The 12,980-nt window shown below is 43.8% G+C and overlaps 1 protein-coding gene across 1 annotated transcript; it reads left to right on the forward strand.

Annotated features, from left to right (window-relative positions):
* Window positions 1-9,250: 9,250 nt before the first annotated feature.
* Window positions 9,251-9,637, forward strand: LOC109768356 (cysteine proteinase inhibitor 8-like). Its single transcript, XM_020327086.4, has one exon. It carries the CDS (start codon window positions 9,251-9,253, stop codon window positions 9,635-9,637), a length of 387 nt encoding a protein of 128 aa, XP_020182675.1.
* The last annotated feature ends 3,343 nt before the right edge of the window (window positions 9,638-12,980 follow it).

Genomic DNA, 12,980 nt, shown 5'->3' on the forward strand with positions numbered 1-12,980 from the left:
AATCCTTGCTTTTATGCCTAGCTAGGGGCGTTAAACGATAGCGCTTGTTGGGAGGCAACCCAATTTTATTTTTAGTTTTTTGCTTTTTGCTTCTGTTTAGGAATAAATATTTGTTCTAGCCTCTGGTTAGATGTGTTTTTATGTTTTAATTAGTTAAACCTATAGGATCATCTTGGATGATAGTTATTTGATCTTGCAGAAAATTCCAGAAACTTTCTGTTCACGAAAATAATTGTTAAAAATCACCAGAACGTGATAAAATATTGATTCCAATTGCTTCTGATCAATAAACAAATTTTCTAGGTCGTCCTATTTTGGCTGATGTTTTGGAGTTCCAGAAGTTTGCGTTAGTTACAGATTACTACAGACTGTTCTGTTTTTGACAGATTCTGTTTTTCGTGTGTTGTTTGCTTATTTTGATGAATCTATGGCTAGTAAAAGAGTTTATAAACCATAAAGAAGTTGGAATACAGTAGGTTTAACACCAATATAAATAAAGAATGAGTTCATTACAGTACCTTGAAGTGGTCTTTTGTTTTCTTTCGCTAACGGAGCTCACGAGATTTTCTGATGAGTTTTGTGTTGTGAAGTTTTCAAGTTTTGGGTAAAAGATTTGATGGATTATGGAACAAGGAGTGGAAACAGCCTAAGCTTGGGGATGCCCATGGCGCCCCCAAGATAATCTAAGTACACCTAAAATCCAAAGCTTGGGGATGCCCCGGAAGGCATCCCCTCTTTCGTCTACTTTCATCGGTAACTTTACTTGGAGCTATATTTTTATTCACCACATGATATGTGTTTTGCTTGGAGCGTCTTGTATGATTTGAGTCTTTGCTTTTTAGTTTACCACAATCATCTTTGCTGTACACACCTTTTGAGAGAGACACACATGATTCAGAAATTATTAGAATACTCTATGTGCTTCACTTATATCTTTTAGAGCACGGTGGTGGATTTGTTTTATAGAAACTGTTGATCTCTCATGCTTCACTTATATTATTTTGAGAAGTCTTAAATAGCATGGTAATTTGCTTAAATAATCCTAATATGCTAGGTATTCAAGATTAGTAAAAACTTTCTTACGAGTGTGTTGAATACTAAGAGAAGTTTGATGCTTGATGATTGTTTTGAGACATGGAGGTAGTGATATCAAAGTTGTGCTAGTTGAGTAGTTGTGAATTTGAGAAATACTTGTGTTGAAGTTTGCAAGTCCCGTAGCATGCACGTATGGTAAACGTCATGTAAAAATTTGAAACATGAGATGTTCTTTGATTGTTCTCCTTATGAGTGGCTGTCGGGGATGAGCGATGGTCTTTTCCTACCAATCTATCCCCCTAGGAGCATGCGCGTAGTGCTTGGTTTTTGATGACTTGTAGATTTTTGCAATAAGTATGTGAGTTCTTTATGACTAATGTTGAGTCCATGGATTATATGCACTCTTACCTTTCCATCATTGCTAGCCTCTTCGGTACTGTGCATTGCCCTTTCTCACATTGAGAGTTGGTCCAAACTTTGCCGGTGCATCCAAACCCCGTGATATGATACGCTCTTTCACACATAAACCTCCTTATATGTTCCTCAAAACAGCCACCATACCTACCTATTATGGCATTTCCATAGCCATTCCGAGATATATTGCCATGCAACTTTCCACCGTTCCATTTATCATGACACATTCATCATTGTCATGTTGCTTTGCATGATCATGTAGTTGACATAGTATTTGTGGCAAAGCCACCGTTCATAATTCTTTCATACATGTCACTCTTGGTTCATTACATATCCCGGTACACTGCCGGAGGCATTCATATAGAGTCATACTTTGTTCTAGTATCGAGTTGTAATCATTGAGTTGTAAATAAATAGAAGTATGATGATCATCGTTTTCTAGAGCATTGTCCCAAATGAGGAAAAAAAGAGAAAGGCCATAAAAAAGAAGAAGGCCCAAAAAATGAGAGAAAAAGAGAGAAGGGGCAATGCTACCATCCTTTTACCACACTTGTGCTTCAAAGTAGCACCATGATCTTCAGGATAGAGAGTCTCTTGTTTTGTCACTTTCATATACTAGTGGGAATTTTTCATTATAGAACTTGGCTTGTATATTCCAACAATGGGCCTCCTCAAGTGCCCTAGGTCTTCATGAGCAAGCAAGTTGGATGCACACCCACTTAGTTTCTTTTGTTGAGCTTTCATATATTTATAGCTCTAGTGCATCCGTTGCATGGCAATCCCTACTCCTTGCATTAACATCAATCGATGGGCATCTCCATAGCTCATTGATTAGCCTCATTGATGTGAGACTTTCTCCTTTTTGTCTTCTCCACATAACCCCCATCATTATATTCTATTCCACCCATAGTGCTATATCCATGGCTCACACTCATGTATTGCGTGAAGGTTGAAAAAGTTTGAGATTACTAAAGTATGAAACAATTGCTTGGCTTGTCATCGGGGTTGTGCATGATGAGAGCATTCTTGTGTGACGAAAATGGAGCATGACTAAACTATATGATTTTGTAGGGATGAACATTCTTTGGCCATGTTATTTTGAGAAGACATAATTGCTTAGTTAGTATGCTTGAAGTATTATTATTTTTATGTCAATATTGAACTTTTATCTTGAATCTTTCGGATCTGAATATTCATACCACAATTAAGAAGAATTACATTGAAATTATGCCAAGTAGCATTCCACATCAAAAATTCTGTTTTTATCATTTACCTACTCGAGGACGAGCAGGAATTAAGCTTGGGGATGCTTGATACGTCTCCAACGTATCTATAATTTTTTATTGTTCCATGCTATATTATATTATGTTTTGGACATTATTGGGCTTTATTATACACTTTTATATTATTTTTGGGACTAACCTATTAACCGGAGGCCCAGCCCAGAATTGCTATTTTTTCCTATTTCAGAGTTTCGCAGAAAAAGAATATCAAACGGAGTCCAAACGGAATGAAACCTTCGGGAACGTGATTTTCGGAATGAACGTGATCCAGAGGACTTGGACCCTACGTCAAGACATCAACCAGGAGGGCACGAGGTAGGGGCGCGCCTACCCCCCCCCCCCCAGGCGCGCCCTCCACCCTTGTGGGCCCCCTGTTGCTCCATCGACGTACTCCTTCCTCCTATATATAGCTACGTACCCCCAAACTACCAGATACGGAGCCAAAAACCTAATTCCACCGCCGCAACCTTCTGTACCCGTGAGATCCCATCTTGGGGCCTGTTCCGGAGCTCCGCCGGAGGGGGCATCGATCACGGAGGGCTTCTACATCAACACGATAGCTTCTCCGATGATGTGTGAGTAGTTTAGCTCAGACCTTCGGGTCCATAGTTATTAGCTAGATGGCTTCTTCTCTTTTTTGGGATCTCAATACAATGTTCTCCCTGTTGGGGAATGTAGCAGAAATTCAAAATTTTCCTACGTGTCACCAAGATCAATCTAGGAGATGCTAGCAACGAGAGGGGAGGAGTGCATCTACATACCCTTGTAGATCGCGAGCGGAAGCGTTCAAGAGAACGGGGTTGATGGAGTCGTACTCGTCGTGATCCAAATCACCGATGATCCTAGCGCCGAACGGACGGCACCTCCACGTTCAACACACGTACGGAGCGGGGACGTCTCCTCCTTCTTGATCCAGCAAGGGGGGAGGAGAAGTTGATGGAGATCCAGCAGCAAGACGGCGTGGTGGTGGAAGTAGCGGGATCCTGGCAGGGCTTTGCCAAGCGCAAGCGGGGAGGAAGAGGTGTCACGGGAGGGAGGGAGGCGCCAGGGCTTGGGGTGCTGCTCCCATGTGCCTCCCCACTATATAGAGAGGTGGAGGGGGCTGGTTTCTTGCCCTCCAAGTCCATTGGGGCGTTGGCAAAGGTGGGGAAAAGAAATCCCATCATTTCCCTTCCCCACCGATTGTTATCCCCGTTTTTTAGGGATCTTGATCTTATCCCTTCGGGATATGATCTTATTCCTTCTAAGGTGGGATCTTGGTGCACCTTGACCAGGGGTGTGGGGCCTTGCCCCCACTACCCACGTTCATGTGGGTCCCCCCATGCAGGTGGGCCCCACTTCGGAACCTTCTAGAACCTTCCCGGTACAATACCGAAAAATCCCGAACATTTTCCGGTGGCCAAAATAGGACTTCCCATATATAAATCTTTACCTCCGGACAATTCCGGAACTCCTCGTGACGTCCGGGATCTCATCCGGGACTCCGAACGACTTTCAGATTTTCGCATACTAATATCTCTACAATCCTAGCGTCACCGAAACTTAAGTGTGTAGACCCTACGGGTTCGGGAGACATGCAGACATGACCGAGACGACTCTCCGGTCAATAACCAACAGCGGGATCTGGATACCCATGTTGGCTCCCACATGTTCCACGATGATCTCATCGGATGAACCACGATGTCGAGGATTCAATCAATCCCGTATACAATTCCCTTTGTCAATCGGTACGTTACTTGCCCGGGATTCGATCGTCGGTATCCCAATACCTTGTTCAATCTCGTTACCGGCAAGTCACTTTACTCGTACCGTAATTCATGATCCCGTGACCAAACACTTGGTCACATTGAGCTCATTATGATGATGCATTACCGAGTGGGCCCAGAGATACCTCTCCGTCATACGGAGTGACAAATCCCAGTCTCGATTCGTGCCAACCCAACAGACACTTTCGGAGATACCTGTAGTGCACCTTTATAGCCACCCAGTTACGTTGTGACGTTTGGTACACCCAAAGCATTCCTACGGTATCTGGGAGTTGCACAATCTCATGGTCTAAGGAAATGATACTTGACATTAGAAAAGCTCTAGCAAACGAACTACACGATCTTGTGCTATGCTTAGGATTGGGTCTTGTCCATCACATCATTCTCCTAATGATGTGATCCCGTTATCAATGACATCCAATGTCCATGGTCAGGAAACCATAACCATCTATTGATCAACGAGCTAGTCAACTAGAGGCTTACTAGGGACATGTTGTGGTCTATGTATTCACACATGTATTACGGTTTCCAGTTAATACAATTATAGCATGAACAACAGACAATTATCATGAACAAGGAAATACAATAATAACCATTTTATTATTGCCTCTAGGGCATATTTCCAACACTCCCCCTCTCTCGTGGAGATCTATTCGATGTATTCTTCTTTTGCGGTGTGTTTGTTGAGACCGATGAATTGTGGGTTTATGATCAAGTTTATCTATGAACAATATTTGAATCTTCTCTGAATTCTTTTATGTATGATTGGTTATCTTTGCAAATCTCTTTGAATTATCAGTTTGGTTTGGCCTACTAGATTGATCTTTCTTGCAATGGGAGAAGTGCTTAGTTTTGGGTTCAATCTTGCGGTGTCCTTTCCCAGTGACAGTAGGGGCAGCAAGGCACATATTGTATTGTTGCCATCGAGGATAACAAGATGGGGTTTATATCATATTGCATGAGTTTATCCCTCTACATCATGTCATCTTGCTTAAAGTGTTACTCTGTTCTTATGAACTTAATACTCTAGATGCATGCTGGATAGCGGTCGATGTGTGGAGTAATAGTAGTAGATGCTGGCAGGAGTCGGTCTACTTGTCTCGGACGTGATGCCTATATTCATGATCATACCTAGATATTCTCATAACTATGCTCAATTCTATCAATTGCTCAACAGTAATTTGTTCACCCACCGTAAATACTTATGCTCTTGAGAGAAGCCACTAGTGAAACCTATGGCCCCTGCGTCTATTTTCCATCATATTAATCTCCCGACAACAAGCTATTTCTGGCGCCGTTTTTATTTTACTTTCTTTACTTTGCATCTTTATCATAAAAATACCAAAAATATTATCTTATCATATCTATCAGATCTCACTCTCGTAAGTGACCGTGTAGGGATTGACAACCCCTTATCGCGTTGGTTGCGAGGATTTATTTGTTTGTGTAGGTGCGAGGGACTCGTGCGTGGCCTCCTACTGGATTGATACCTTGGTTCTCAAAAACTGAGGGAAATACTTACGCTACTTTGCTGCATCACCCTTTCCTCTTCAAGGGAAAACCAACGCAGTGCTCAAAAGGTAGCATATCACATCACAACATGCCCTGCAAAAACAAGTTAGACGTCCTCTACTTTGTTGTTGCAAGTTTTACGTGGCTGCTACGGGCTTTAGCAAGAACCGTTCTTACCTACGCATCAAAACCACAACGATTTTTCGTCAAGTGTGTTGTTTTAACCTTCAACAAGGACCGGGCGTAGTCAAACTCGATTCAACTAAAGTTGGAGAAACAGACACCCACTAGCCACCTGTGTGCGAAGCACGGCGGTACAACCAGTCTCATGAACACGGTCATGTAATGTCGGTCTGGACTGCTTCATCCAACAATACCACCGAATCAAAGTATGACATGCTGGTAAGCAGTATGACTATTATCGCCCACAACTCTTTGTGTTCTACTCGTGCATATAACATCTATGCATAGACCTGGCTCGGATGCCACTGCTGGGGAATGCAGTAATTTAAAAAAAATCCTACGCACACGCAAGATCCATCTAGGTGATGCATAGCAACGAGAGGGGAGAGTGTTGTCTACGTACCCACGTAGACCGAAAGCGGAAGTGTTATGACAACGCGGTTGATGTAGTCGTGCGTCTTCATGATCCGACCGATCCTAGTACCGAAAGTACGGCACCTCCGCGATCTGCACACGTTCAGCTCGGTGACGTCCCACGAACTCTTGATCCAGCTGAGTGTCGAGGGAGAGCTTCGTCAGCACGACAGCGTGATGACGGTGATGATGAAGTTACCAGCACAGGGCTTCACCTAAGCACTACGATGATATGACCGAGGTGGATTATGGTGGAGGGGGCACCGCACACGGCTAAGACAGTTGTCTGCTGTGTCATAGGGTGCCCCCCTGCCCCCGTATATAAAGGAGCAAGGGGGTAGGGCGCGCCAAGGAGGGCAGGAATCCTCCTCCTAGTAGGAGTAGGATTCCTCCTTTCCTAGTCCTACTAGGAGGGGGAAGGAAGGAGTGGGAGAGGGGAAGGAAAGGGGGGCGCCACCCCTCCTCCTAGTCCAATTCGGACTCAAGGGGGAGGGGGCGCGCGTCCTGCCCTGGCAGCCCCTCTCTCTCTCCACTAAGGCCCATCTAGGCCCACTAGTTCCCCGCGAGGGGGGGTGGTTCCGGTAACCCTCAGGCACTGTATATCAATCTTTATGTCTCGACTATTTCTAGACACCTCGTCATGTCCGTGATCATATCCGGGACTCCGAACTAACTTCGGTACATCGAAACACATAAACTCATAATACCGATCATCACCGAACGTTAAGCGTGCGGACCCTACGGTTTCGAGAACTATGTAGACATGACCGAGACACGTCTCCGGTCAATAACCAACAGCGGAACCTGGATGTACATATTGGCTCCCACATATTCTACGAAGATCTTTATCAGTCAAACCGCATAACAACATATGTTGTTCCCTTTGTCATCGGTATGTTACTTGCCCGAGATTCGATCGTCGGTATCTCAATACCTAGTTCAATCTCGTTACCGGCAAGTCTCTTTACTCGTTCCGTAATGCATCATCCCGCAACTAACTCATTAGTCACATTGCTTGCAAGGCTTATAGTGATGTGCATTACCGAGAGGGACAGAGATACCTCTCCGACAATCGGAGTGACAAATCCTAATCTCAATTTATGCCAACTCAACAAACACCATCGGAGACACCTGTAGAGCACCTTTATAATCACCCAGTTACGTTGTGACGTTTGGTAGCACACTAAGTGTTCCTCCGGTATTCGGGAGTTGCATAATCTCATAGTCATAGGAACATGTATAAGTCATGAAGAAAGCAGTAGCAAATAAACTAAACGATCAAGTGCTAGGCTAACGGAATGGGTCAAGTCAATCATATCATTCTCTAATGATGTGATCCCGTTAATCAAATGACAACTCATGTCTAAGGCTAGGAAACTTAACCATCTTTGATTCAACGAGCTAGTCAAGTAGAGGCATACAAGTGACACTCTGTTTGTCTATGTATTCACACATGTACTAAGTTTCCGGTTAATACAATTCTAGCATGAATAATAAACATTTATCATGATATAAGAAAATATAAATAACAACTTTATTATTGCCTCTAGGGCATATTTCCTTCACAATCTCCAAGTCAAATATACTCCTTAAGCATAGTGGCAGAAGGCAAAATAGGCAAATTCCCATGGGAGCATGCAAACATCCATGTATTTGTAATCAATACGATGATGAATGAAATACAGAGTTCACATAATTATTTCTATGTTTGTCATTGTATTTTGTTTTCAAAACACATTGCACACGTGCATATGAGTTTTCCACGAGCATAGAATATAAACTCTTAATATGAACATACAAACATAATAATAAAATATCATTGCCTCTAGTGCATATTTTCAACACCCAAAGCTTCCAGGGCCTTTTATCGTTCAGAAAAAATCATCAAAAAGTTTCATCGTGTTTGGATTACCGTAGGTATGGATTTTCTGAAAAACCAAAAGCGTGCGAAAACACCTGAACTGACACTGGGCACTAAATTAATATGTTAGTCCATAAAAATAATATAAAAGTCATATAAAACATAAAAAGTGATAATATAATAGCATTTAGCAATAAAAAATTATAGATAGATTGGAGACGTATCATATTTCCATGATAGCAATCTAGATATATTTTCTTATAGAAGTTTAAGTACATGCTTTCTACTACCTCTTATGAGCTTACAATGCCTATCTACTTTATCTCAACCCAAATCCTTTTAATTTTGACCAAGTTATGGAGAAGATACTACTGACAGTTTGTTAGTGGGTGAGCTAGTTACTACATCTGTTTCGAAATAGAACCATCTAGAAAGCATATATTTAAACATTAATAACTTTAAGTAGGTCAAAGCTTTTGGAAATGCATCAAATTGATTAACTTTTAAATAACTCTATAAAAAGTTCTTATAAATGCGCTTCTAAATGCCTAGTTGGATATGCATCCAGTTGATTAACTTTTAAATAACCCTACAAAAGGTTCTCATAAATGCACTTCTAAATGCTTAGTTGGATAAGTATCCAATTAATATTTGCTTCTTACAACGATGTCTATTTAACCACCCCTATCTCGCTTGTTTTTCATCCACTCACATCACCGATTCAAACAAAGTCCCACATAACTATCTCAAGATCTAAAATCCCATTAAGCAATCCAATAGCCATGAGGACATCAAGCTTCCTGCTCATCGTCGCTGCCGCATTCCTCTACGCCATCGCCTCACCCGCCACGGGTTGTGGGGAATGGATGGGCAACCAATTACGGAACACAACATTAGAGAATGGATTGGAACCAATCGGAAACATCAACGACCAACGCATCCAGGTGCTCGGCAATTGGGTGGTGTTGGAGTTCGGAAAGTACACAAATTGTGTGCTCGAGTTCAACAAGGTGGTGAGTGGCAGACAACAACATGCATTTTTATTGTACTACGAACTCATCATCGATGCATCGGACGTCCGCGGGGTAGACGGCAAGTACAAGGCAAGGGTGCTCGTGCAGGAGGGGATTCACAGACCCTATCTCCTCTCCTTTGCCAAGGTGAACTAGGTGGGTGGCAGTAACAACAGTAGTTATAATTGTGATGTTGCAAATATGTTTGCTGGGTTTCTAATTGAATAATAAATATTCCTGTTGCATTGCCATGCATTTTGGAACATATCAAATTGCATTAAAAAATCTGCAACTTGACTATGATAAGACCAGATGTTTTTTTTTACAGGACAACATGATTAAGCTTTCCCATATAAATTTGCAGGTAGCATTTGCGTGCGACAATGAACACATATGTTATCTTTTTTTTTTGAATGACCATGACAAAATACATTTTTGGCGTGTACTCCCTGAGCCAAAAGCAATACCTGTGAAAGATGATCTTGTATTGTGGGACGGAGGGAGTATAACTTTAGCGTTGTTAGTTGCAAAAAAGTAACAAGTCTGATTAGTTGTTGGATCACCAGCATACTGGAATAACAAAAAGGTACCATTCGCAGATCAATACCGCATACTATATGTCATCACCCATGGCGCACCTAGGCCAAATCACCATCTACCAATGCAAAGATAATTTTATCCCAAGCTTTATACCTAGCTAAATAGGAGATCACGTGGGGAGAAGAACGCCAATATGAACAGACGGCGCGGAAGCGGCCGTAATCTAGCAGGTCGTCTAGGTCTCCGGTCAAGCACCCGCCATCCGACAAGGCGCACCAAATCTTCGTGCAGGGTCGCCCATGGAGGAGTGTGGTCGGAGCTAGTTGTGGCGAAGGGCTCTCGCGACTCGCCAACGACAGCATTGATTGTATCTGACGCAAATATTTTAGATTGATCTGGGTTTTTTTCTCTCATTGATTTTGAGAAGGCTAGATCGATCTGATTATTACACCTGAGTAAGGAACTTGCGTCCTCGGGGGATCAGTGAATCAAGTGGAATCAACTCGGCCACGAGCCCACCACTCGAACTGTCCCTGCGTAACAATTTGTCGTGCCAGGCCGGCTGCCAAAACATGCTTTTTTTGGTCTGATTAAAATTTAGTCACACATCAATTTGGGTTTTCTAAAATGGAAAAACACTCCTATGATAGGGTGTGGCTAGGTCTAGTCGACTAAGACTTAATCAAGTGTCAGTCCAGTGACATGGTATATAAAAAAAACTAAAAAGATTTTTTTTGGTATGAATCTCCATGCAAGATCAAAGGAATATAGCATCAACTGAGCCATAATGGAGTCTCAGTCGACTAAGACTCAGCAAAACCATTTGTGGTAAGTACGATTTTAAAAATTGGTAGTTTTTTTTCCAGATGAACAGGGAGGCAACCTCCCCGGCTCCATTTCTCATTGAAAAACGAAACCAGCATGATACAAGATCTCAGCCTAAGGCTGCCAAGAATTACAAAGAGATTAAAGACTAAAAAAGTAAAAGCTACGATCTACATAGTGGTGCTCAAACAGACTAATTTCCACCGAACACAGCAAGGTGTGTTGCACGCAGGCAAGCAAAAGGATTACAGAGCAATAGTTCATCCCAAAAGACATGGGTGCAAGACCACCTAGAAGAGTCGGGCTTCTGAACGCCAGCTACAGATCCTCCCCAGATGCACAGTCAGCGTAATTGGAAACCAGACTGAGGCTTGAAGGTGGAATCACCTGAGAGGATTCTAGTACACAGTCCACCACAGATCATGAGCTGAGATGGCTAAAGACAATGCAAGAGGGGCCACTGGAAGAACCAAGGTCGGCATTGCATGATCCTGTCGGGAACAAGACAAGTAAGGGGGAACCACCCGACGACGAGGACACCTAAAGACGGCCCAACAGCCCCACCTTGTCAGGACCTGCGCAGCTGCAGGCACCTCGGGCATGCTTGGGCCGGGCGAGACAGTCACCGACGCCTGGCCATTACCACATCGCGATGCCGCCGTGCACAACCCAGACAGTTGCAGCCATGAACTAGGCCAGGAGGCCCCGTCGAGTTCCAGTTCAAAGACGAGGCGAGCTCCATGACGGCGACCATCCGGGCCCAGGCGAGGTGCTGCGCTGACCCTCAGGCCGCGAGCACCTCCGCTCGAGGCGGCCAAACAGATGACAGCGGCCATGAACCAGGCAGGAGGGCTCCGTCATGGCCTAGATCTAGGCCGAGGCGAGCTCCGTGGCGGCGAGCTTCCAGGCCGATGCGAGGGCTGCGCCGGCCCTCCAGGCCGCCAGCACCTCCGCCCGAGACGGCCAAACAGAGGCGCGACGGGGAATTTCCACCGGCAGCAATCTACCTAGGGTTATGGGGAGAGGGGAGGGGAAGGAGCAGGAGCTGAGAGATCGCCCCGCCGCCGCCACCCCACGCCGGATATTTGCTCGGCAGGGACGACCGGCAGCGGCGAGGGGGAGGGGCAGAAGGACGCACCGGCAGCGGGGGGATTACGAACCGCCCGAGTCGCCCCCGGGACGACGCGGGGGCTGAGGGGGATCAATGTAAAATCGGTAGTTCTTGGGAACCCTTACATGTAAAGTTGTAATTTTGTGCTATTTACTTGCTTGCGAGAGTTAACTTATGGCTCTAAAATTTGTAGAAGGATGATTCGCATGTTGTGCATATATAGTTATATACTAATAACAACATTATTTTGAAACACTATTTGTCATATATCAAGATCGAGTGTATGTTGGATCATCAGGGGAAGTACTAAAATGAACAAAGGATATACACCTGTGTATATATAAGAAGAATCAGGGTATTACAATTCCAATTTAATTGGCTCCATGCATATTTCCACCCATGGTACACCTAGCCTAGATATGCCATGAATTATTGTTGGCAATGAAATGGTTATTATTCGACCTGGCTGGTCTGATTATTCTACCACCTGTGTTCCTGCATGCATATATAGGAGGGGAATCATTAACACGCCAACTAAGTTGTCTGAACTACGACTCAAAAAAAATTGTGTGAACTAAATAAGTTTGGGTGGATGCAACAAGTAGCTCACCACTTAGAAACACAACGACAGATATTGCACATATGGTCAATGAGGCTACAAGTACAGCACTCCATGCTACAACCATGTTCTTCACATCCCCCAACTCTTGATGACCAGGTATCGCTGCTGAGGTGGTATTGCAAAATATATTTAGCAAAGATGCGATCTGCAAATGCAATGGTATCACCCGTGATGGCAGGCACCGCCGAGAAACTAAAACTCGGGTTCCTTTTAGTATCAATCAAAAGAGCATTTCCTCCGATGCTTTTTACTGGGATAAACATTCCTTGGGCAAGATCTGCTAATCTGTAAATGAGCATCGTCTGTGTAGCTTCTCTATTGCCCAACACCAGGATCTCAGAGTCGCATTCTACCAGCTCTGGCGTGGGGAACTTATCCGCCGGACATGTGGCAACCAACTT

The sequence above is a fragment of the Aegilops tauschii genome, chromosome 2 (genome assembly GCF_002575655.3).
Source record: "Aegilops tauschii subsp. strangulata cultivar AL8/78 chromosome 2, Aet v6.0, whole genome shotgun sequence".
Classification (NCBI taxonomy): Eukaryota; Viridiplantae; Streptophyta; class Magnoliopsida; order Poales; family Poaceae; genus Aegilops; species Aegilops tauschii.

Excerpts from the sequence above, each read along its gene's own strand:
- LOC109768356 (XM_020327086.4), top strand. The coding sequence starts at position 9,251 with ATGAGGACATCAAGCTTCCTGCTCATCGTCGCTGCCGCATTCCTCTAC.